The following is a 23,438-nucleotide window of genomic DNA, read 5'->3' on the forward strand; positions in this document are numbered from 1 at the left end:
CTTTTAACTACTTTACAAAGTTGTTTTATTTTTAAAAAGATACTTTATTTAGGGAGACGTGTGCTAATAGTAAACCCCTATGACTCTGACTATGCGGGAATTTAGAGATGTGTAAGGAATTAATCATCACGGAATGTTTTGGTAACAACGCTATGTTATGTTAGATCCGAGACTAATCAGTGATAATTCTAAATAAAGGCGGATTTTAAAGCATCAGATTAAAGCAGACATTGTACAGAAATGGGAGGGTTATTCTGGAACGGAGAGAAAAAGACCACTTAGAATTAAGACTAATTAATGATGAGTTTTTGGCTCTCTTTACCAACCCCCTCCCACTTCTATATCCCTCTTATAAGGAAACAAGAGGTGAGTTTTCCCAGTTTATTTATATGTCTAGTAGAGTCCAAGAACAAGTCCTGACTGGTGCTATCACATACAGAAATAAGACTTTAGTTATGTGGACACCATTACAATCATTTACTGGCTACAGAATGAGTCTTCTTCTTCTGACAAACTTTACAGCTTCCTTTTTTCAGAAATTCTCTGTGCTGATTTATGACCACAAACCACATCAGAGTTGAACTGAACTTTGATGTGGTCATTAAAAAAGCCCTCGCATCAAAGTTTTTATCCTCTTAATATTTTGAAATATTACATAGCTCTGTGTACTTGCTCATTTTTCCTTCCTAACCAGATAATTCTTCTCTTTTCCATTAGGTCTATGACATATTGTCATTAAAACTGACTAGCCGAATCCTTCTAAGCTCTATGTAGAAACAGGAGGTCTATTTTCCCTGCATGAGTCATGAGTCACTGCAAACGTTCCTGGCAGGGAGGAGGGAGCAGCTGTGTCAGGAACTGAAGAGGGGAATAATAAATGCAGGAACAAGAGACTTCCTGTTTCTACATGGAGCAGAGAAAATAGAAAAATTATCTGGGTAAAAAGACAAAATGAGCAATTGTAAGCACACAATGCTATATAATATGATGACTGCAATATATTAAGAGAATAAAAACTGCTGACAGGAGTGCTTCTTTAAAGGGAACCTGTCATGTCCATTTTATGTTTTAAACTGCCCCCATTTTAAACATTATTGTTTCAAAGAAAAGCCCCCAGTACAGTCATATTCACACCTGCTCATACACAGTCTGTTAGTACGGGCTTTAGGATAATCAAGGATCTTGAGAAGTGCGGTGGCAAGAGCTCAAGACTCTCAAAGATTTTTTTTTTAAATAAACATGGCTTCTCGGGAGACGTAATGTCTGTCTGTCTGTCTATTGATTGTGGTGAGACCTCTATTGTTTAAAGGGAATCTGTCACCTCATTTTTCGTATATAAGCTGCGGCCACCTCCATCAGGGGCTTATCTACAGCATTCTGTAATGCTGTAGATAAGCCCCCGATGTATCCTGAAAGATAAGAAAAACAAATTATACTCACCTGGGGGTGGTCCGGTCCGATGGGCATCACGGTCCGGGTCCAGCACCTCCCATCTCCAGGCGATGACGTTCTCTTTCTTCTGTTGCGGCTCCTGCGCAGGCGTAATTCACTGCCCTGTTGAGGGCAGAGCAAAGTACTGCAGTGCGCAGGTGCTGGGAAAGGTCCGAGAAGCCCAGCGCCTGCGCACTGCAGTACTTTACACTGCCCTCAACAGAGCAGAGAATTACGCCTGCGCAGGAGCCACAACAGGAAGAAAAGAGGAGGACGTCATCGTATGAAGATGGGAGGCGCCGGACTGCCCCCCAGGTAAGTATAATCTAACTTGTTTTTCTTATCTTTCAGGATACATCGGGGGGGGGGCTTATCTACAGCATTACAGAATGCTGTAGATAAGCCCCTGATGGAGGTGGCCGCAGCTTATACACGAAAAATGAGGTGTCAGATTCTCTTTAATGGCTGCCCCTACACTACACAGTGACTGCTTGCTGTGGCTAGTCCAGGTGATTGATAGCCTCCCCTGTTTAATCTGGCTGTGATCCCTTATTATTAGATGATTCCCTTCCCATTATTTACCTCCATAGTTAGGTTCTGCAGGTGGTATATGTTCTGTAAACCTTGTGATGTGAAATACTCGATGCAGTTTGGACACCCCAGTCCTGTCAAAAAACTGCAGAAACAAAAAAGGTTTGGAAAAAAAAAAGCAGAATTAACTGACAGATAAACCATCGGTTCTCATAACAGGACATGAACTTCACAGTTGTCTGTGCCAATCAAGGGCACTGAAAAACTGGTGTAAATGGGAGTGCAGAAAAGACGCTGCAGCCAACAGCAACCTATATGTATGAGAATATTTGAGAAGAAAATATCTGATTGGTAGTCATGTCGTCACGAACAGCTCATTGCAACACCTAACCATATAAAAAAAAGTTTGATAGCCCTCATTCTGAGTTACATCCTGTATTATACTCCAGAGCTGCACTCACTATTCTGCTGGTGGAATCGCTGTGTACATACATTACTGATCCTGTACTGATCCTGAGTTACATCCTGTATTATACTCCAGAGCTGCACTCACTATTCTGCTGGTGGAGTCACTGTGTACATACATTACATTACTGATCCTGAGTTACATCCTGTATTATACTCCAGACCTGCACTCACTATTCTGCTGGTGCAGTCACTGTGTACATACATTACATTACTGATCCTGAGTTACATCCTGTATTATACTCCAGAGCTGCACTCACTATTCTGCTGGTGCAGTCACTGTGTACATACATTACATTACTGATCCTGAGTTACATCCTGTATTATACCCCAGAGCTGCACTCACTATTCTGCTGGTGGAATCACTGTGTACATACATTACATTACTTATCCTGTACTGATCCTGCGTTACATCCTGTATTATACTTCGGAGCTGCACTCACTATTCTGCTGGTGGAGTCACTGTGTACATACATTACATTACTGATCCTGTACTGATCCTGAGTTACATCCTGTATTATACTCCAGAGCTGCACTCACTATTCTGCTGGTGGAATCGCTGTGTACATACATTACATTACTTATCCTGTACTGATCCTGCGTTACATCCTGTATTATACTTCGGAGCTGCACTCACTATTCTGCTGGTGGAGTCACTGTGTACATACATTACATTACTGATCCTGTACTGATCCTGAGTTACATCCTGTATTATACTCCAGAGCTGCACTCACTATTCTGCTGGTGCAGTCACTGTGTACATACATTACATTACTGATCCTGAGTTACATCCTGTATTATACTTCGGAGCTGCACTCACTATTCTGCTGGTGGAGTCACTGTGTACATACATTACATTACTTAACCTGTACTGATCCTGAGTTACATCCTGTATTATACTCCAGAGCTGCACTCACTATTCTGCTGGTGCAGTCACTGTGTACATACATTACATTACTGATCCTGAGTTACATCCTGTATTATGCTTCAGAGCTGCACTCACTATTCTGCTGGTGCAGTCACTGTGTACATACATTACTGTTCCTGAGTTACATCCTGTATTATACTCCAGAGCTGCACTCACTATTCTGCTGGTTCAGTCACTGTGTACATACATTACATTACTGATCCTGAGTTACATCCTGTATTATACTCCAGAGCTGCACTCACTATTCTGCTGGTGCAGTCACTGTGTACGTACACTGCATTATTATAATACTATTAAGCATTGCATAATCTTACCTCTGCATTAGTGTGTTTGGTGGTCTGTCTGCTTAGATTTCAAGTACTGATCAGCAGAATTTTAATAAATGCTTTGGAGTGTAATACAGGATGTAACACAGAATAAGTAATGTAATGTATGTACACTGTGACTGCACAAGCAGAATAGCGAGTGCAGCTCTGCAGTATAATACAAACCTCTCCACTAACTTATTTGATGATTATTTTACTGAAAAAAATGGCCAGTGTCTTAGAAATGTCTGTTTTGACTGCAGGACAGGGCAAGCTAAATTGATATAAATTTGAATAGATCTCTACATATTTTAAGAAGTTGTCATTTAGAGCTGAGTTTGTCATTTAGCGGAATAGTGGTGATAAGCCAATGTGTTACCTGTTCTTTATATTTACATAACACTGTGTACATTTTCTTCATTGTCTCAAATATTTGTTATAATTCTCTTATAGTGCAGCAGTAGTGACTTAAATTAGAAATCCATAAATGCAATAACCGGGCTAGAAGTTTACAAATATTTTGCGAAAAATTCTCCAAAATCTGTGAATTAGATATGATTGTGAATATACAAAACTGTACAAACTTAATAGGACTATTGTGTGTGTATGTATATATACACTGCTCAAGAAAATAAAGGGAACACTAAAATCCCACATCCTAGATATCACTGAATGAAATATTCCAGTTGGAAATCTTTATTCATTATATAGTGGAATGTGCTGAGAACAATAAAATCTAAAAATTATCAACGTAAATCACAACTAATATCCCACGGAGGTCTGGAGTTGGGATGATGCTCAAAATCTAAGTGTAAAATCAAATTGCAGGCTGATCCAACTTCAGTGGAAATGCCTCAAGACAAGGAAATAATGCTCAGTAGTGTGTGTGGCCTCCAGGTGCCTGTATGACCTCCCTACAATGCCTGGACATGCTCCTGATGAGGCAGCGGATGGTCTCCTGAGAGATCTCCCAGATGTGGACTAAAGCATCCGCCAACTCCTGGACAGTCTGATGCAACGTGACGTTGGTGGATGGTGCGAGACATGATGTGCCAGATGTGTTCAATCGGATTCAGGTCTGGGGAACGGGCGGGCCAGTCCATAGCTTTAATGCCTTCATCTTGCAGGAACTGCTGACACACTCCAGCCACATGAGGTTTGGCATTGTCCTGCATTAGGAGGAACCTAGGGCCAACCCCACCAGCATGTCGTCTCATAAGGGGTTTGATGATCTCATCTCGGTACCTAGTGGCAGTCAGGCTACCTCTGGCGAGCACATGGAGGGCTGTGCGGCCCCCCAAAGAAATGCCACCCTACACCATTACTGACCCACTGCCAAACCGGTCATGCTGAAGGATGTTGCAGGCAGCAGATCGCTCTCCACGGCATCTCCAGATTCTGTCACATGTGCTCAGTGTGAACCTGCTTTCATCTGTGAAGTACAGGGCACCAGTGGCGAATTTGCCAATCCTGGTGTTCTGTGGCAAATGCCAAGCGTCCTGCACAGTGTTGGGCTGTGAGCACAACCCCCATCTGTGGACGTCGGGCACTGAGACCATCCTCATGGAGTCGGTTTCTAACCGTTTGTGCAGACACATGCACATTTGTGGCCTACTGGAGGTCATTTTGCAGGGCTCCGGCAGTGCTCCTCCTGTTCCTCCTTGCACGAAGGCTGAGGTAGTGGTCCTGCTGCTGGGCTGTTGCCCTCCTACGGCCCCCTCCACGTCTTCTGGTGTACTGGCCTGTCTCCTGGTAGCGCCTCCAGTCTCTAGATACTACGCTGACAGACACAGCAAACCTTGCCACAGCTCGCATTGATGTGCCATCCTGGATGAGCTGCACTACCTGAGTCACTTGTGTGGGTTGTAGAGTCCGTCTCATGCTACCACGAGTGTGAAAGCACAACCAACATTAAAAAGTGACCAAAACATCAGCCAGAAAGCATTGGTAATGAGATGTGGTCTGTGGTCCCCATCTGCAGAACCACTTCTTTATTGAGGGTGTCTTGATAATTGTCAATAATTTCCATCTGTTGTCTATTCCATTTGCACAACAGCATGTGAAATTGATTGTCAGTCAGTGTTGCTTCCTAAGTGGAACGTTTGATTTCACAGAAGTTTGATTTACTTGGAGTTATATTCTGTTGTTTAAGTATTCCCTTTATTTTTCTGAGCAGTGTATATACAGTGTGTGTATGTGTATATATATATATATATATATATATATATATATATATATATATATATATATAAACAAATATTTAAAACAGTATGCAAATATCTATTGTATATACAAATGTCCCATTCAGTGTGTAGATTTTAAGTAATCATTCGGCAATGAAGTTATCACACGTAGTGAATCTGTATTTTGTGATACTGTTAATAGGTGTTTCCATTACTGGGGAAACTGCTGCCGGTCACACATTTCCCCTGCAGCGCCCTCTACTGGGGAAAAGGGATCTTTTTGGCTATATCTTACTCTCCCATTGATCTAAGGGACCAGACTCTCCGCAGACGACACTCATCCCCTGGAGATGCAGATTTACTAGAATAACTCTGTTTTCTTTAAGGCTTCAGCACTTTAAGAAATTTGTATGACATCTCCAGCCTAAAGATGTTTAGCCCCGGTTTCCATGTTGCTTTCTTCTTTTAGAATCATAGAATGTTAGAGTTGGAAGGGACCTCAAGGATCATCGTGTCCAACCTCCTGCTCAATACATGAATCATTTTCCTCATCTATATTTTTAGATGAACAATTTACACACCAAAAAATGGTACAACAAAGTAGGAGCAATAACGTTAAGAAGGACTAGATGAAGCTGTCCTCCTCCGATTCCTGTGTTGGTAAATATTACAATTCCCCATAAAATAACAATTCTGGAGCACCATTTTATTCTTGTTCCTCTGTTATTCCTCTTGGAAATGTATGAGTAAGTTAACAATTGCCTGATATTATTCTCCTCATCATTGTCCCATGAGTGTTGATACTTTTCGAACTTTATGTTGTAGGTAGTTTACCACCTGTTCTGCGCTACATGACCATGATTGGGGCAGGTTAGTTCACAGAGGATGCATCTACATTAGATCCATGCAAAGTACGGGTGACAACTGACAACCATTGTAAATAATAACAGGAGTACCTGACAAGGCTGGGGTCAGCGTTGTAGGGGGGTGGGGGAGTGCAGTGTGACCCCGACACCATAGACTGGGAAGAGTGAGCGCCGTTCATCTCCCCATTTGGTTGCATGGAGTGGTTGTTCAGCATACCAGAGCCTGGAAACGGAGGAGGAAAGCAGAGGATTACATGACCTTGATGGCAGTAATAATGGTAGTAATAATATGCAGACCCTGCCTAGTAGAAGGGTTTGGATAATAATCTTACCCATGGGCATCATCCCTGGTGCAGGGTTTGCTCCGTGCTGGTTGGGCTGCCCCACTAGCTGGTTGACAGATGGCAGCTTGTTGATCCCTCCGTGAACTTTATTCATTGGAGACATGACCGGACCGTAGGACGACTGTGATTGCAGGTGGGCACTGGGAAGGAACATATGCTGTTACTACAGATTATACAGAAATGTCCTATATGTCAGAAGATGTAATGTATCACTTTACTCTGAGTAAAACGGTGGTGATGGCAGAAAAACTAAAAAATGTGACCTCCCTGCTGGTGTGGGATCCTATCATTGCACTTTACCATCATGGGACCTAGAGGACCAGTGCTTGGAGCCCGTCTTCCCCAGGTCCATCATTTATTTGTGTACAGGGTCACACAATTCAGGATCCGTTCTTATCCTGTTTTGCGCTAAGTTTAGTATCAGGAAAGCTGAAACTTGCACAAAGAACGCTCTTTTTTGCAAAAAAAAGGTACAGAGCAGCACAGAGGACTTCATTGTTCCATTCTGCAAGTTCCAGTATAAATTGTTAAATGGATAATGAATGGATGGATATACAGGTCCTTCTCAAAAAATTAGCATATAGTGTTAAATTTCATTATTTACCATAATGTAATGATTACAATTAAACTTTCATATATTATAGATTCATTATCCACCAACTGAAATTTGTCAGGTCTTTTATTGTTTTAATACTGATGATTTTGGCATACAACTCCTGATAACCCAAAAAACCTGTCTCAATAAATTAGCATATCAAGAAAAGGTTCTCTAAACGACCTATTACCCTAATCTTCTGAATCAACTAATTAACTCTAAACACATGCAAAAGATACCTGAGGCTTTTAAAAACTCCCTGCCTGGTTCATTACTCAAAACCCCCATCATGGGTAAGACTAGCGACCTGACAGATGTCAAGAAGGCCATCATTGACACCCTCAAGCAAGAGGGTAAGACCCAGAAAGAAATTTCTCAACAAATAGGCTGTTCCCAGAGTGCTGTATCAAGGCACCTCAATGGTAAGTCTGTTGGAAGGAAACAATGTGGCAGAAAACGCTGTACAACGAGAAGAGGTGACCGGACCCTGAGGAAGATTGTGGAGAAGGACCGATTCCAGACCTTGGGGAACCTGAGGAAGCAGTGGACTGAGTCTGGTGTGGAAACATCCAGAGCCACCGTGCACAGGCGTGTGCAGGAAATGGGCTACAGGTGCCGCATTCCCCAGGTAAAGCCACTTTTGAACCATAAACAGCGGCAGAAGCGCCTGACCTGGGCTACAGAGAAGCAGCACTGGACTGTTGCTAAGTGGTCCCAAGTACTTTTTTCTGATGAAAGCAAATTTTGCATGTCATTCGGAAATCAAGGTGCCAGAGTCTGGAGGAAGACTGGGGAGAAGGAAATGCCAAAATGCCTGAAGTCCAGTGTCAAGTACCCACAGTCAGTGATGGTGTGGGGTGCCATGTCAGCTGCTGGTGTTGGTCCACTGTGTTTCATCAAGGGCAGGGTCAATGCAGCTAGCTATCAGGAGATTTTGGAGCACTTCATGCTTCCATCGGCTGAAATGCTTTATGGAGATGAAGATTTCATTTTTCAGCACGACCTGGCACCTGCTCACAGTGCCAAAACCACTGGTAAATGGTTTACTGACCATGGTATTACTGTGCTCAATTGGCCTGCCAACTCTCCTGACCTGAACCCCATAGAGAATCTGTGGGATATTGTGAAGAGAAAGTTGAGAGACGCAAGACCCAACACTCTGGATGAGCTTAAGGCCGCTATTGAAGCATCCTGGGCCTTCATAACATCTCAGCAGTGTCACAGGCTGATTGCCTCCATGCCACGCCGCATTGAAGCAGTCATTTCTGCCAAAGGATTCCCGACCAAGTATTGAGTGCATAACTGAACATTATTATTTGATGGTTTTTTTGTTTGTTATTAAAAAACACTTTTATTTGATTGGACGGGTGAAATATGCTAATTTATTGAGACAGGTTTTTTGGGTTTTCAGGAGTTGTATGCCAAAATCATCAGTATTAAAACAATAAAAGACCTGACAAATTTCAGTTGGTGGATAATTAATCTATAATATATGAAAGTTTAATTGTAATCATTACATTATGGTAAATAATGAAATTTAACACTATATGCTAATTTTTTGAGAAGGACCTGTAAGTGTATCAGTCACCTGCTACATGGATGCTTCATAAGATGTGTCATGGGTTTTAATGACTTTTCTATTAAACAGATACCATTGTAGCCTATGGATGACAGGTGCCACTTATAGACTTTAGTCTCAGCTTTGCTTTGTCCTGTTGATGATGGTGTCTGATCTGCCGGCAGCGTGTTATGGAGCAGAAGTTGATCAGATTGATCTACTTGTTTGTGGGAAAAGATTCAGTAAAACTTGTATTTTATTCAGTGAAATCCCTTGTGTTATATGGATATGAGTCCAGTGGGCGGTCTTACTAGTGATTGACAGTCTATCTTGTATGATAATGCATGCAGAGACAGCTGTAAATCACTAGTAGGACCATCCACTGGACTCATACACACAAGCATCAGGAATGTCACTGAATGAAATACAAGTTATAATGAATCTTTTACAACAAACTCATATATCATTCTGCTCAGCTTCTCCTTCTCTGTACCGTGCTGTCCACAGATCGGATGGCATGTCCAACATGTCAGGTTCCCATTAACGTACATTTTGGGAGCTTTTTCCAGTGTATACTTTAAATGGAGTTAAAAAAGTTGATTTGAAAATGGCCTTATACAACAAAAGATTGGTCCAGGCTGAGCAGGAGCCCCCCGCTAGTGCAAAGACATTAGCGGGCACAAAGGCCGGTCAGTCCGCCCATCCTACATCCATGATAAGTATTTGTCTTACTGTCTCTGGAGCAGCTGCTGCTGTTGCTGTCGGTAGGAGTCCACTAACTGCTGCGGCACCAACTCCACCAGCTCCAGACTCTCCTTTATCTTCATTAAGATTTCAAAGTTCTCCCGACCACGAACCTGAAACAAAAGAATCTGGTCAGGACAACAACACAGGGGCGGACATAAGAAAAATCACAGGGAAGAAAGCAGGAGTGGTCATGATGTAGATACGTATGGCCACAACACATTTTACTGTTCTGTCACATATATTGTGAGTCCTTGCATACATAGCATGCTTTACTAACGTGTGTACAGTAGTATGCCTTAATGGACATATATACAGTTGTATGAAAAACTGTTTGCCCCCTTCCTAATTTCCTATTTTTTTTGCACGTTTGTCACACTTAAATGTTGTAGATCAAAACGAATGTAAATATTAGACAAAGATAACACAAGTAATCACAAAATACAGTTTAAATGAAGGTCTTTATTATTAAGGGAAGAAGAAATCCAGGACCCTGTGTGAAAAAGTGATTGTCCCTAAACCTAATAACTGGTTGAGTCTCCCTTAGCAGCAACAACTGCAACCAAGCATTTGCGATAACTAGCAATGAGTCTTTTACAATGCTCTGGAGGAATTTTGGCCACTCATCTTTGCAGAGTTGTTGTAATTCAGCCACATTGAAGGGTTTCCGAGCGTGAACCGCCTTATTAAGGTCACACCACAGCATCTGAATCGGATTAAGCTCAGGACTTTGATTAGGCCACTCCAAAGTCGTAATTGTGTTTTTCTTAAACCATTCAGAGGTGGACTTACTAGTGTGTTTTGGATCATTGTCCTGTTGCATAACCCAAGTGCGCTTCAGCTTGAGGTCACGAACAGATGGCCAGACAAGATTTTTTGGTAGACAGCAGAATTCATGGTTCCATTTACCACAGCAAGTCTTCCAGGTCCTGAAACAGCAAAACAGCCCCAGACCATCACACTACATATTTTACTGTTGGTATGATGTTCCTTTTCTGAAATGCTGTATTACTTCTATGCCATATGTAACGGGACATACACCTTCCAAAAAGTTCAACTTTTGTCTCGTCAGTCCACAGAGTATTCTCCCAAAAGTCTGGGGGATCATCAAGATGTTTTCTGGCAAAACTGAGACGAGCCTTTATGTTCTTATTGCTCAGCAGTGTTTTTCGTCTTGAAACTGCCATGCAAGCCTTTTTCTGCCCAGTATCTTTCTTAGGGCTCATACCCATTTGCGAGAAAAAAAACGGTCCGTAATCTGGACCGAAAAAATTTGATGCAAACTATGCGATTGTCATACGAGTTCAATGCGATTTTTAATCGCACCATCAGTTTTACACCCATATGAAATCCGTATGCAATGCTTTTTTTTTCTCTGCAACTATTTTTATACAATAATTTACAGGACCATTTACAGTGTTCTATGTCACAGAATGGAAAGGGATCTGTAAAAAATGGATGGAATACGGATGGTCCGTATGCCGTGCGTTTTTTTTCTCGCACCCATTGACTTGCATTGGGAGTCTCGTCCGAGACTCGCAGCAAATCGCAGCATGCTGTGATTTTTTTCTTAGTCCAATTTCGGCTGAGAAAAAAATTGCAAATGAGATGTCACCTATTGAATAACATTGGTCCGAGTGCAATACGATTTTTTATCGGATTGCATTTATCCGTTTTGCTCACAAGTGAGTATGAGCCCTTATGGTGGAGTCTTGAACACAGACCGTAACTGAGGCCTGCAGTTCTTTGGATGTTGTTGTGGGGTCTTTTGTGACCTCTTGAGTCAATGCTGTGCTTTTGGGGTGATTTTGGTTGTCCGGAAACTCCTGGGAAGGTTCACCACTGTTCCATGTTTTCGCTATTTGTGGATAATGGCTCTCGCTGTGATTCACTGGAGTCTCAAAGCTTTAGGAAAGACTTTATAATCTTTTCCAGACTGATAGATCTCAATTACTTTGTTTCTCATTTGTTCCACAATTTCTTTGGATCGCAGCATGATGTCTAGCTTTTAAGGAACTTTTAGTTAACTTCACTGTCAGGCAGGTCCTATTTAAGTGATGTCTTTATTGAGAACAGGTGAATCAGGCCTGGTTGTGGCTAGGGAATTTCAACTCCACTTCCAAATGATGTGATAAACCACAGTTAATTTATGTTTCAAGGGTGTAATCACTTTTTCACACAGGGCCCTGTATATCTGGATTTCTTTTTCCCTAAATAATAAAGACCTTCATTTAAAAACTGCTTTTTGTGTTTTCTTGTGTTAACTTAGTCTTATATTTAAATTTGTTTGGTGATCTGAAACATTTAAGTGTGACAAACATGCAGAAGAATAGGAAATCAGGAAGGGGGCAAACACTTTTTCACACACTGTACAGTATATATAAAGTCTTACACGTTTACTAACATGTATATAGTAGGATGCCTTTACTGAAGTGTATATAATGGTATGTCTTTATAGACATATATTAATATATATTTATAAATGTAGTGGTATACTTTTAATGATGTGTACAATGGGGAAAATAAGTATTTGATACACTGCCAATTGTGCAAATTTTCCCATCTACAAAAGAATTAATGTAATTTTTATCGTAGGTACACTTCAACTGTGAGAGACAGAATCTAAAAATAAAAAACAGAAAATCACACTGTATGATTTTATATTATTAAATTGCCTTAAATTGCATGAAATAAGTATTCGATCACCTACCAACCAGCAAGCATTCTGGCTCTCACAGACCTATTAGTTTTTTTTAAGAAACCTCTTACTCTGCACTCATTAACTGTATTAATTGCACCTGTTTGAACTTGTTACCTGTATAAAAGACACCTGTCCCACACTCAATCACACTCCAACCTCTCCACCATGGCCAAGACCAAAGAGCTGTCTGAGGACACCAGGGACAAAATTGTAGACCTGCACAAGGCCGGGATGGGCTACAGGACAATAGGTAAGCAGCTTGGTGAGAAGGCAACAACTGTTAGGGCAATTCTTAGAAAATGGAAGAAACACAAGATGACTGTCAGTCTTTCTCGGTCTGGGGCTCCATGTAAGATCTCTCCTCGTGGGGTAAGGATGATTCTGAGAAATGTCATGAATCAGTCCAAAACTACACAGGAGGACCTGGTCAATGACCTGTAAAGAACTGGGACCACAGTCTCAAACATTACCGTTAGTAACACTACGCCGTCATAGATAAAAAATCCTGCAGGGCACGCAAAATCACCCTGCTCACGCCAGCACATGTAAAGGCCTTTTGAAGTATGTCAGTCACCATGTGGATGATCCACAGGAGGCATTGGAGGTCATGCAGTCAGATGAGACCAAAATAGTACTTTTTGATATCAACTCGCCGTGTTTGGAGGAATAATAATAATAATTTTTATATAGCGCCAACATATTCCGCAGCGCTTTACAGAAGAAGGATGATTATAACTCCAAGAACATTATCCTAACCATGAAGCATGGTGAGAGAAACAGCATACTTTGAGGATGCTTTTCTGCAAAGGGCACAGCACGGACTGCACCATAATGAAGAAAGGATGGATGGGGTCATGTATAGCAAGATTTTTGCCAACAATCTTTTTCCCTCAGACCATTGAAGATGGGTTGCGGCTGATTCTTTCAGCTTGACCATGACCCAAAACACACAGCCAGGGTAACTAAGGAGTGCCTCTGTAAGAAACATTTCAAGGTCTTGGAGTGACCTAGTCAATTTCCAGACCTAAACCCAATCGAAAATCATTGGAGGAGCTGAAACTCAATGTTGTCCAACTTCAGCCCCGAAACCTGAAAGATCTGGAGAAGATCTGTATGGAGGAGTGGGCCAAAATCCCTGCTGCAGTGTGTGCAAACTTGGTCAAGAACTGCAGGAAACGTCTGACCTCTGTAATTGCAAACAAAGGTTTTAAGTTCTGTTTTTCAATTGTATCAAATACTTTTTTCATACAATAAAATGCAAATTAATTATGTAAAAATCATACGACGGGATTTTATTTTTTATTTTTATATTCTCTCACAGTTGAAGTATACCAACGATAACAATTACAGACCTCTCCATTCTTTGTAGGTGGGAAAACTTGCAAAATCAATAGCGTATCAAATATTTTCCCCACTGTATGAGGTAGAATGCTTTTACTGACGTATGTGATACTATTCGTTGTCTGACATATATTTGATAGTTTGCCGTTGCTGACATGTATATTTAGTAGCATGCCTTTTCTGACATGTGTACAGTGCGCCTTTACTCACCGGGACATAGTAGATATCCTCTTCCCCATGACGTCTTTTCTTGATATTTGGCCCCACAGCCAGCACTCCTTGGGGACTCTGCTTACACGACACTGATAAAGAAGGATCCATTTAATGATAAAGCCATAGACATTTGGGGAAATGAATAGAAATTTGGGAAAGTGTGGACAGAAAAGAAATTCTATATGTTACACTAAATAATGATCAAAAATAAGTTGTGAGATAAACTATATGTAATGCACTGATACTTTGTTATACGCCCAGTTCAGGGTCAGACAAGGCAGAGCGTACCCAGGGATTGCTATTCTATGTTCAGCGCATGAGAGATACAAATAAATGGACTGAAGTATAAGACATCATTTTACAGCTGATTCATAACATCAGAGTGAGATCTATAAATGTGTAATACTAATTTGGAGCTCTAGAGGGCAGCAGAGAAAGCGTGCAGTTAGATTGGATGGAATGAAATATACTTATCGTACACTCACTGCGCTTGTTGGCATTGCCATTTTTGGCCGCTGTTTCATTCAAAGCTGCCTGTTCTCGGAAATGATCTTCATCTGCTTTCCTGTCCCTTCCAGGACAAGCACAAATCCGACCTTCAAATGATCTTCTGCCCAGAACTTGTCCACTGCAAAATAATGCAGATCTTAAAGGAATATTATCAGATTATTAAATTGCTTTAATTAGACAGCATGAAAATAAGCAAGTTTGTAATTGACTTGCTTTTTCTATCTGCTGTCATTCTCCTGCTGGGAGAGGTTTTAACTTACATAATGTACAGTTAGTTTCCATGGAGTTTGGCTACCCAGATCCCACCCAGAGTGTGCAGTGGTTACATTCCTGGAGGCGTTAACTCCTAATGTCCCAGCCACCTATTTTCAGTCCATTGATTTCCATACAGCAGTTATATGCTCATCTTCATCACTCTCCCTATCAGATCCTGACAAGCTGCTGTTATAAATCTTGCAAAATCACAAGCCCCCTCCATTGGCTGCTTCCAGTGCAGGTTTGTTAGTCACAGCTGTCACTGTCTTGAGCTGTGTGCTTGTTTAAATGCCCTGTTATCTCTATATACTTACAGTGACGGAAGTATAGGCTCAGAACAAACCACTGATGGATGTGTTACAGCAGAACTTGTGCTGAGCTTTATAGTTCTTCTAAGACTACACCTCTGTTACTCATCAGAACTGACACTCAAGGAGTAGAGCCTGCCCTACCAGTAAAATGCAAGAGTAACCAGTTAAATGCCGGTGCCAAGCGCTGACATCGCCATTTAAGTACTATGATGGTGAGCAGCAGTCGTCCATCAGCTCCTGCCCTCCCACAATGTGATCATGAGGTGCCAATAGATAAGCTGCTGAAGGCCCCCTTAATAATAGTCATTTTATATAGCTCCAACATACCCTTCTCCACCATCTTGGTACACCTATGAAAACCTGTCTATGAATCATTAAAGGGATTGTCTAGTATTTTGATATTGATGACCTATTCTTAAAAAAAGTTACAAAAACAGCCTAAATTTCAAATCAGCTTCCTTTTGCCAATCCGAAAAAAAAACACATTTGCCATTTCTGCATCTATTCTGTCCATTCTGTAAAAATATTAAATTATTTAACTCAAAAACGTCAAAAAGAAAAAAAATCAAAACGGGAGATTACAGGCGGGCTCATATGTAGATAAAAGCAAGACAAACCTAAAACCCCAAAAGGATGGGACATAAAAAGTCCAGTAGGGTAAGACTTATGAGAATAAATATACAAACTTAACTATTTATATCATAGAATCATAGAATGTTAGAGTTGGAAGGGCCCTCCTGGGTCATCTGGTCCAACCCCCTGCTCAGTGCAGGATTCACTAAATCTTCCCAGACAGATGTCTGTCCAGCCTCTGTTTGAAGACTTCCATTGAAGGAGAACTCACCACCTCTCATGGCCGCCTGTTCCACTCATTGATCACCCTCACTATCAAAAAGTTTTTTCTAATATCTAATCTGTGTCTCCTCCCATTCAGTTTCATCCCATAGTTAGTTAACGGACGGGATATAGCCAAAAGGGTTCTTAGAATCCCTAGTGGTCCCACCAATGGTATCCTTGCCTTGCCAGGGTGTTAGTAAGGGGTCTAATGTATATTTTTAGACATTAGGGTTTTCTAGGGTCTTCCATAGTGAGGGAGCGGGGGGCACGTGCATTATTCCCAAGATTCTGAGGTCCTGTTTCTCTATATTCCTGTCCAATCCCTATTTATATTGCATTGCTTAGAGTATACAGTACATTTATTTTTTTTCACACCGGTCTCACCCTATTGGATTTTTTATGTCATGCTCTTTTTTTGGTTTTGAGGATTTATTTTTCTATTAAGGTTTTTCAATAAATTATACATTCTTTAAAGGGAACCTGTCACCTCAAATTGGCGGGATATGTAAATGCCTTTTTTCCGGTCCGATGGGCGGAGTTTCATCTTCATTTCTCCACCCCGTCCATCCCTGTTGTCTGCAATATGTTTGAGAATTAGAATACTTGTCCTCCATGGTTCGCGTGTGCGCAATGCAATCTTCGCTCGCGCACGCACAGTATGCTTTGCCCACTTGTGGGCAAAGCCGAAAACCATTACTGCGCATGTGCCCGCGCACTATATCCCAGAAGTATTTCGCTGTGTTGCGGGACATGGTGCGCGGGCGCATGCGCAGTAATGCTTTTCGGCTTTGCCTGCAGTTGGGCAAAGCATACTGCGCGTGCGCCACCGAAGATTGCATTGCGCACCCGCCAACTATGGCGCACACGTACTCTAATTCACTAACATACTGCGGACAACAGGGACGGACGGGGTGGAGAACTGAAGACGCAACGCCGCCCATCAGACCGGACAAAAGGCATTTACATATCCCGCCAATTTAAGGTGACAGGTTCCCTTTAAGTGGAGATTTTCCTTACATGTGATCCCAAAATAGTGCCTATAAAAACGTCAGTTCAACCTGCAAACACGAGCCCTCGTACTTCTTCCTCAACAGAAAAAAAAAGTTATGGGTCTTAGAAAATTAAAATATAAACCACATTTATTTGAAGTTATGAATTTTTAAAAGTTGTAAAATACATAAAAATAACAACTCTAGAAGTTTGGCATCACCATAGTTGTGTGACCTGGAGAATCATTACCATTTCATTTTTACCGTCCTACAAACTAAACTTAAAAAAAAAAATGGCAGAATATCATTTTTGTTCATTGTTTCACCATTTTCCTATTTTTTACTGATCAGTACATTATATTAGGAAGTAAATAATGTCATTCAAAACTACGACTCTTCGCAAATAACAAGTCCTCATACGGCTATGTTGACAGAAAAGGATAAAATATGGTCTTTAAACAAGAGACAAAAAAACAGAAGCCCAAAAATGAAGAATGGCTCTATTGGGAGGGGGTTACAGGCTAGGCCCACGTTTCGCTATCTTTTAATTTTGGGAATGATAAAAGCTAAAATTAGCGAAGGTTTGTGTATTGGAACCTTACTGAGCATAAGAAAGAGGGCGACTTGGTACTCTGTATGTACGGTAACTACAGGGGTCCGGTGATCGACAGGGGACCCAGTGGCATGTGAACGCCCAAGACACTCAGCACCCGAGCATGCTCAGTTAACACCTTATCCCAGCACGCTCGCTCATCACTAGTGGCTACGTACAATGTGCCCTGACATGAATATACAGAAGGTCACTTACTCTCTGGTCTCCAGAGTGATAATTATCAGGATGGGTCTCCTGTTCATTCCTCCGACACAACTGCTGTTACACATGAAATTATAGAGAATTGTGGTGAACTCGGTGCCAACCTAGAAGAACCAGAAAAAAAACCAGTTCACTACAACAATCAACCTAGCTTCATAGAAGTAACTGTGCCTACAATATGGGATATTCCGATTTCTCTATATAATAGATAGTTATAAAGTATCCACAATGTTTTCTGCTTCAAATGGAATTCATTTCATAATAAAAGTCCAATAAAGCCTGTTATTTTGCAGCTTCCATCTTAAAATATACTTTTTTCTACAATCTTTTTGTGACTTCCCCAGCACTTCTGGTAAGCTGCGCTATTGTGGGAAGTCCGCTGGCTTTGTCATGTGATCCTTTTCTGCTTACAACTCCTAAAAACCTCCAGCATGCCCTATGTTTTTACACCCCATCCACTTGTCTCTTTCCCCTATCTAGCAGTTTAAAAAAATTAATCCCTGGTAAGTTCCAAGTCAGTCTCCTTCTCACTCTGGCAGCTGTAAATATAGTCTCTGGTAATCCCAAAGCATATAGTGAATGCAGGCACTACTTACACTTCCAGTCACTAGTGTGACAATGTATAAGAGCATAAAGATGATTTAGGGTATAGCGAGTACAATCTTCAGCGATGCTCAGCAAAAAGTTAGCAGTCATATAGATGCTGCATAGAAGAAAAATGAAGCCCCAAGGAAGCATCATGGAGGACGTAAAAAAGATGTAGGTTATATGTTGCTTGCTTTAACTAACCATCCTGTATATGCAACTATAAAGAAGATTTGGTGAGTGCAGCAATTGTTGTTTTTTTCTACAAAGTATCGACAGTTCCTAGTAAGTTTCCGGTCATCTCCTTCCCCAACTGGAAGGTAGAAGTAGTGTAGAGTCTTGTAAATTCCCAAGTCAGTCTCCTTCCCCCTCTGGAAGGTATAAGTTGTATAGCATCTTGTAAGTTCCCAATTCAGTCTCCTTCACCCTCTGGAAGGTATAAGTAGTATAGCGTTTTGTAAGTTCCCAAGTCAGTCTCCTACCCCCTCTGGAAGTTATAAGTAGTATAGCATCTTGTAAGTTCCCATGTCAGTCTCCTACCCCTTCTGGAAGTTATAAGTAGTATATTGTCTTCTAAGTTCCCAAGTCAGTCTCCTTCCCCCTCTAAAAGGTATAAGTAGTATAGGGGCTTGTAAGTTCCCAAGTCAGATCTGGGAGAAAAAAAACTGATCACAGAAAGTATAGTGGAAAATAGCAGAACTTTTCATCATACAAAAATATTTATTTATTGGACTACCCCTTTAACTTAAGAAATGTATAGCAACAATCACAGGCAGTGGCAGGAATTACCTGTGGAGGCTCATAAGGCACCATTACGCTCTGTCTACCAGTCACAGTGTCATCTACATACTGGGACAAGTTATTGCCCTCCACGCGGATTAAGTGGCTGGCTGGTGCTGCTTGGCCTGAGGAAAAAAAAGAAAAATAATTAATTCAGTAACCACTAGGGGGCACTGCAGAGTCCAACCAGTCTAAGGACAGGTTGAACTTGACGGCACCTTTTAATTTTGGAAACTTAGTAACTATGTGATCATCACATTAACCTAAATATGGCGCTGACGAGCCGCACCTTCTAGATCAAAGGCTACAAAGCTTAACGAGGGTGTCCATTATTAGAGAAAGCGGTTTGTTGTTTTACATACCCAGCGACTTTCGTGCTCATGTGTGCCGGGTGTTGCAGCTCGCTGCCATGTAAGCAAGTCTTTTTCTTTTTTTATTTTTAATAAAGTAAAATAAATAACAGACCCTATTTTCTAATCCTGGACAACCCTGTCAGTTATATTACAATGAAACATTCTGCAGCTTTGCATGTCAGTGTCACGTAAGGCTCTGTTCACATCATGTTCTGGACACTTTTTTGTGGCTCTAACCGGGGTCCAGATGAAGTTATAAAAAAATGGGATTTGGATGGAAACCCCCCGATACAGCCATTCACTGTAATCAGGCTGATGGAGGGCTCAGTCTGGCCACCGTTCACTGTCCAAATAGATGGACTGTCTGCCTAAGGCCCCCTTCATGTGTCCGTATAAAACCAGCACCGCAAAAAACAGTGGTAGTGTTTTGGATCAGTGTGCCATCAGTGTTTTGTATCAGTGTGCCATCAGTGTTTTGGATCAGTGTGTCATCAGTGTTTTGGATCAGTGTGCCATCAGTGTTTTGGATCAGTGTGTCATCAGTGTTTTGTATCAGTGTGCCATCAGTGTTTTGGATCAGTGTGTCATCAGTGTTTTGGATCAGTGTGCCATCAGTGTTTTGGATCAGTGTGCCATCAGTGTTTTGGATCAGTGTGCCATCAGTGTTTTGGATCAGTGTGTCATCAGTGTTTTGGATCAGTGTGTCATCAGTGTTTTGGATCAGTGTGTCATCAGTGTTTTGGATCAGTGTGCCATCAGTGTTTTGGATCAGTGTGCCATCAGTGTTTTGGATCAGTGTGCCATCAGTGTTTTGGATCAGTGTGTCATCAGTGTTTTGGATCAGTGTGTCATCAGTGTTTTGGATCAGTGTTTTGGATCAGTGTGCCATCAGTGTTTTGGATCAGTGTGTCATCAGTGTTTTGGATCAGTGTGCCATCAGTGTTTTGGATCAGTGTGTCATCAGTGTTTTGGATCAGTGTGCCATCAGTGTTTTGGATCAGTGTGCCATCAGTGTTTTGGATCAGTGTACCATCAGTGTTTTGGATCAGTGTTTTGGCCCCTCTGCACCGGTATTGAGCCCCCTCTGCACCTATATTGAGCCCCCTCTGCACCAGTACTGAGCCCCCCTCTGCATCGGTATTGAGCCCACCTCTGCATCGGTACTGAGCCCCCTCTGCACCGGTACTGAGCCCCCTCTGCATCGTTATTGAGCAGGAAAAAGAAGAAAAATCCAGCTCAACGATGCAGTGAAAAATCCATAACTTTATTTCACTTCCAAAAATATCGTGTAAGGATAAAACATCAGCACACAATTAAAAACCAAGATCAACGCGTTTCTGGTGGCTAAGCACCCTTAATCATCGTTATTGAGCCCCCCCTGCACCGGTACTGAGCCTCTGCATCGGTACTGAGCCCCCTCTGCATCGTTATTGAGCCCCCCCTGCACCGGTACTGAGCCCCCCTCTGCATTGGTATTGAGCCCCCTCTGCACCGGTATTGACCCCCCTCTGCACCTATATTGAGCCCCCTCTGCACCGGTACTGAGCCCCCTCTGCACCGGTACTGAGCCTCCTCTGCATCGGTACTGAGCCCCCTCTGCATCGTTATTGAGCCCCCCCTGCACCGGTACTGAGCCCCCTCTGCATCGGTATTGAGCCCCCTCTGCATCGGTATTGAGCCCCCTCTGCACCTATATTGAGCCCCCTCTGCACCGGTACTGAGCTCCCCTCTGCACCGGTACTGAGCCCCCTCTGCACCGGTACTGAGCCCCCTCTGCATCGTTATTGAGCCCCCCCTGCACCGGTACTGAGCCCCCTCTGCATCGTTATTGAGCCCCCTCTGCACCGGTACTGAGCCCCCCTCTGCACCGGTATTGAGCCCACCTCTGCATCGGTACTGAGCCCCCTCTGCACCGGTACTGAGCCCCCTCTGCATCGTTATTGAGCCCCCCTGCACCGGTACTGAGCCTCTGCATCGGTACTGAGCCCCCTCTGCATCGCTATTGAGCCCCCCCTGCACCGGTACTGAGCCCCCTCTGCATTGGTATTGAGCCCCCTCTGCACCGGTATTGAGCCCCCTCTGCATCGGTATTGAGCCCCCTCTGCACCTATATTGAGCCCCCTCTGCACCGGTACTGAGCCCCCCTCTGCACCGGTACCGAGCCTCCTCTGCACCGGTACTGAGCCTCCTCTGCATCGGTACTGAGCCCCCTCTGCATCGTTATTGAGCCCCCCCTGCACCGGTACTGAGCCCCCTCTGCATCGGTACTGAGCCCCCTCTGCACTGGTACTGAGCCCCCTCTACACCGGTACTGAGCCCCCTCTGCACCGGTACTGAGCCCCCTCTGCATCGGTACTGAGCCCCCTCTGCACTGGTACTGAGCCCCCTCTACACCGGTACTGAGCCCCCTCTGCACCGATACTGAGCCCCCTCTGCACCGCTACTGAGCCCCCTCTGCACCGATACTGAGCCCCCTCTGCACCGCTACTGAGCCCCCTCTGCACCGATACTGAGCCCCCTCTGCACCGATACTGAGCCCCCTCTGCACCGATACTGAGCCCCCTCTGCACCGGTACTGAGCCCCCTCTGCACCGATACTGAGCCCCCTCTGCACCGGTACTGAGCCCCCTTTGCTCAGACTTTTCCAGCCTTGGAAATCCCTTAGTTTTTGGAATTGTGTTGGTCCTGTTCATAGTCTCACACATCCCCATTGTTCTGCTTATTAACCAAGGTCCCTCTTACCATCATTAAAGTCTCGTCCAAGCTCATGGTTGGGGCAGCGTTTTACCACTTCCGTCACATGCTCTGCTTTCTTGTAGACCGGCATGGCCCGGATGACTGTGCCAGGTGGAGGTGGGCTGGATACTTTGATTTGGATTGGACACGTCTTAGCGATCTGGCAGTAGAGTTTCTTCAACAAGGGCGAGTACTGAAAGAGACAGAAAGCCGTCAGTCAGAGATGAGGGACAAAATGGAAGGTCGTCATTCTGGACAGTTATGTTCAGAAGGTGCCTAATTATAAAGGCATTGCACTGCCTCCATTACAGGTCATAGTATGGTTTTTACATTTTAGCAGCCAGACAGTTGGCACATTATTTCCCCAAAACGTCAACTTTCTCTTTATCGTTATCAGTTATCCGCTAAGCACAATCATATGACAGCTAGGCTCCTGCCACTATATGGAAACTGGCAGCTGGAAGTGGTGCATCATGGGACGTAACAAAAATGGATTTAAATGGAATCAAGTCACCAAGTTTTTAACACCTAATCTGAGAACAGTATATTGTAGAGACAGAGACGCTGATTCCAGTGATGTGTCAGTTACTGGGATGTTTTCTGCAATTCTGATTAAAATCACAGTTTTATCATCAGGAGATTATCACTAGAGGAATAGTGAACCTGCTGCCATGTTATTAATGAGCTTTGTATAACCACGCCCCCACCACTGTTTGGCAGCTTTCTGCTTATGCAAAGTGTACACAAAAAGCATCCAATCGGAGGTGTGGGCAGGGTTATGCAGAGCTCAGCATTCAGAGAACTGGTAGATGTGCAACAGAGAAAGCAGTGATTTTATTAAAACTGCATTAAACAGCCCAGCAAGTGACACATCGCTGGAATCAGGGTCTCTGTCCCGACATCATGCTGCTTGCAATTGGGTTAGTACAAACCTGGTGATAGAATTCCTTTAATAATTTCCAGGCAAGCCTGGAAGAGACTATGACACCAATCAATTAAGACTGGGGCTTTGTAACCTGGAGCATGATGTGCCTGAATTTGGAGCATTCAACTCCACCAGAAA

At 42.8% G+C, this 23,438-nt stretch overlaps 1 protein-coding gene across 1 annotated transcript in view; it reads right to left on the reverse strand.

The window, feature by feature from the left end:
- The window catches only part of TP73 (tumor protein p73), a 253,501-nt gene that overhangs the window by 3,835 nt on the left and 226,228 nt on the right, over window positions 1-23,438 (reverse strand). The window contains exons 6-14 of the mRNA XM_077250412.1: window positions 22,382-22,568; window positions 19,296-19,411; window positions 17,916-18,025; window positions 14,685-14,833; window positions 14,203-14,294; window positions 9,939-10,063; window positions 7,042-7,193; window positions 6,800-6,932; window positions 2,014-2,107 (exon numbers count right to left, since the gene is read on the reverse strand). Coding sequence (XP_077106527.1) covers window positions 2,014-2,107; window positions 6,800-6,932; window positions 7,042-7,193; window positions 9,939-10,063; window positions 14,203-14,294; window positions 14,685-14,833; window positions 17,916-18,025; window positions 19,296-19,411; window positions 22,382-22,568 — 1,158 coding nt within the window. The remainder of the gene's footprint in view (window positions 1-2,013; window positions 2,108-6,799; window positions 6,933-7,041; window positions 7,194-9,938; window positions 10,064-14,202; window positions 14,295-14,684; window positions 14,834-17,915; window positions 18,026-19,295; window positions 19,412-22,381; window positions 22,569-23,438) is intronic.

This window comes from Ranitomeya variabilis, chromosome 4 (assembly GCF_051348905.1).
Source record: "Ranitomeya variabilis isolate aRanVar5 chromosome 4, aRanVar5.hap1, whole genome shotgun sequence".
Lineage (NCBI taxonomy): Eukaryota > Metazoa > Chordata > Amphibia > Anura > Dendrobatidae > Ranitomeya > Ranitomeya variabilis.